Raw genomic sequence first — 2046 nt, forward strand, 5'->3', positions numbered from 1 at the left:
GGATGATCTTCATCCACAAACATGTTACGATACTCCCGGGTTCAAATCATTCACTCTACTTTGAATTAAATCGGTCACGTGCTTACAACCCAATGAGACCTTTGGTCGTCTAATGTTTTTCCATATTTTCGGTGGTCCATCATTTCCATCTTTCAGAGAAATTCAGATAAAATGCCTATATGGGAGTGTTAATTTGTTCAGGGGAAAAAATTAGTGATATTTTGATAAGAACAGTAAAGTTGCGGAAGTAACACGAGAACTTGGTAATTTTCGCTTCATGTGATATTTTTTTCCACTGATAGGGACTAAATATACCCTCGAAAAAACTGGCCACACTGCAGGTGTAGTGTTGAAAGCATTCAAATAAAGTAGAATACCTGCATTACCACCTGTCAGCGAAGCTGACAAATCTCTGAAGCAATTTACATGATAATACCATAATTATAGCAATATGAGTTATTGTATGATAATTTGTCAAATAAGCAGCAAAAAAGGCAACGTGTCAAATTACTCTACATGAAGAAATCAGTTCGTTGACAAATGAGTTCATAGCCACGAAATACTGATTACGTAACTTTACATCTATGGTGAAAATTCAGGCTGAGCATAAAATGTATCGAGCAAGCCAATATGTCGCTTGAGAGGCCATGTATATTGTTGACTGTCTAATAGTTTTACTGTTCCACGTAACCATGAATGAATTTACTGACATGATTGGGATCTTCGTTGCAGTAAAAATCTTTAACGTAGCAGAGAAACGTCACCAAATCGATCGTTTTGTTATTGTTTTCCGTCAAATGTTGATGGCAAACGCTTTTAATGCCACTCGTCACACCTGCAATGAAAGAAATGTTGTTTTGACACCAACGAAAGGCAAAACAACACCGATTAGCGCGGATTAGTGCCTTAGCCAGCAACAATTTTCTTGACTGCATTGCGGCATTTGCAATACTTCATCACTTTCACCTAGCGAAATCTTGGTTTCTGAAAAATGTGGGGATTTACTTCGAGTCAACATTGTCATCTAAAGTCTATAAACTATACTATAAACAAACACGCTCAATTCCCTTACTAAGTAGGAAAACGCTAACGTATCTATAAAAAACCGTTTGCAACGAGACTCCGGACAAAATATCCGGAATTATGTTTCGTTTACCTGGTAGGAGTTCCATGCTATCTTCTGTTAAAAGTCCCTTGTCGTTCGCCCAACATTTTTCGTACGACATACGTAATGAGTTCTCGAACCAAGGGGGAAGGACTCCATTCTCACGTATGTAGTCTCGTATCGACATCTTAAATTGCACAAACTCGTCCTCGGAGATAGCCTCGGGATTTTTGGAAAACTTTACCATCTCCGAGAAGTAGGCAAACGCTGGCCTAAGCCATCCTGCGTTAAATTCTTCCACGCGTTGCTCGACGAGGTCGTTTGACATGCCCCGACTTTGCAATTGTTTTCTCAAAATGTTGTCAAGCTGCTCGCCATGTATTTTAGCATCTTCCTGGATTACAACGCCAGGTCGCGTGTGTTGATAACTTTGAAACAAATGCAAAAACTTGCGACGCAAAAACTGCTCTCCTTCGACCTCCATAGTTGAGTACGTATACAAGAAAATAATTAGTGACTTCACTTTACCCAAACTTTTCACCTATTGTGCTCAAACAATACTCTCTTTCGATCAAACAAAACCCTTTTCATGTGAGCTCATTAATTTGCGTTTATCATTTCGCGTTGTGTCAGTTGGTGAACCGTGGTTCGTGTGGTTTACAAATTATAAGCCACCATACAATTGTATGTGTAAGGTGTTTCCACTTCCAGCGCTGTGTTTTTCACTTATTACACTTGGCTTTTGCCAGTTCTAGCCTTATTGCCTTATTTATACTTCACAGCAGCTTTTTCGATCTTTGCATTCCCATTTGTCTTTTGTATTGGCATTCAACAGATGTACACGACTCCTCGAAACACGAAAAACGCTACGCGTGAAAATAAAAAAAACGCTTTCAGCTTTAGTATATTTAACGCCTTCGCAGTTCATATTCGATCTAAAC

General features: G+C 39.1%; 1 protein-coding gene across 1 annotated transcript; it reads right to left on the minus strand.

The window, feature by feature from the left end:
- Nucleotides 1–264: 264 nt before the first annotated feature.
- LOC124453188 lies at nucleotides 265–1787 on the minus strand. Its single transcript, XM_047003945.1, has 2 exons — nucleotides 1157–1787; nucleotides 265–835 (listed from the first exon to the last, which is right to left on the minus strand). The coding sequence occupies exons 1-2, from the start codon at nucleotides 1587–1589 to the stop codon at nucleotides 675–677; spliced, it is 594 nt and encodes a 197-aa protein (XP_046859901.1). The 5' UTR covers nucleotides 1590–1787; the 3' UTR covers nucleotides 265–674.
- Nucleotides 1788–2046: the final 259 nt, after the last annotated feature.

The sequence above is a fragment of the Xenia sp. Carnegie-2017 genome, unplaced genomic scaffold, assembly GCF_021976095.1.
Source record: "Xenia sp. Carnegie-2017 unplaced genomic scaffold, XeniaSp_v1 HiC_scaffold_25, whole genome shotgun sequence".
Lineage (NCBI taxonomy): Eukaryota > Metazoa > Cnidaria > Anthozoa > Malacalcyonacea > Xeniidae > Xenia > Xenia sp. Carnegie-2017.

Bases quoted from the DNA above. Each gene is read 5' to 3' on its own strand.
- LOC124453188 (XM_047003945.1), bottom strand. From the start codon at position 1,589: ATGGAGGTCGAAGGAGAGCAGTTTTTGCGTCGCAAGTTTTTGCATTTG. The intron at 836-1,156 runs GTAAACGAAACA...CTTTCATTGCAG, and splicing joins TAGCATGGAACTCCTACCAG to GTGTGACGAGTGGCATTAAA.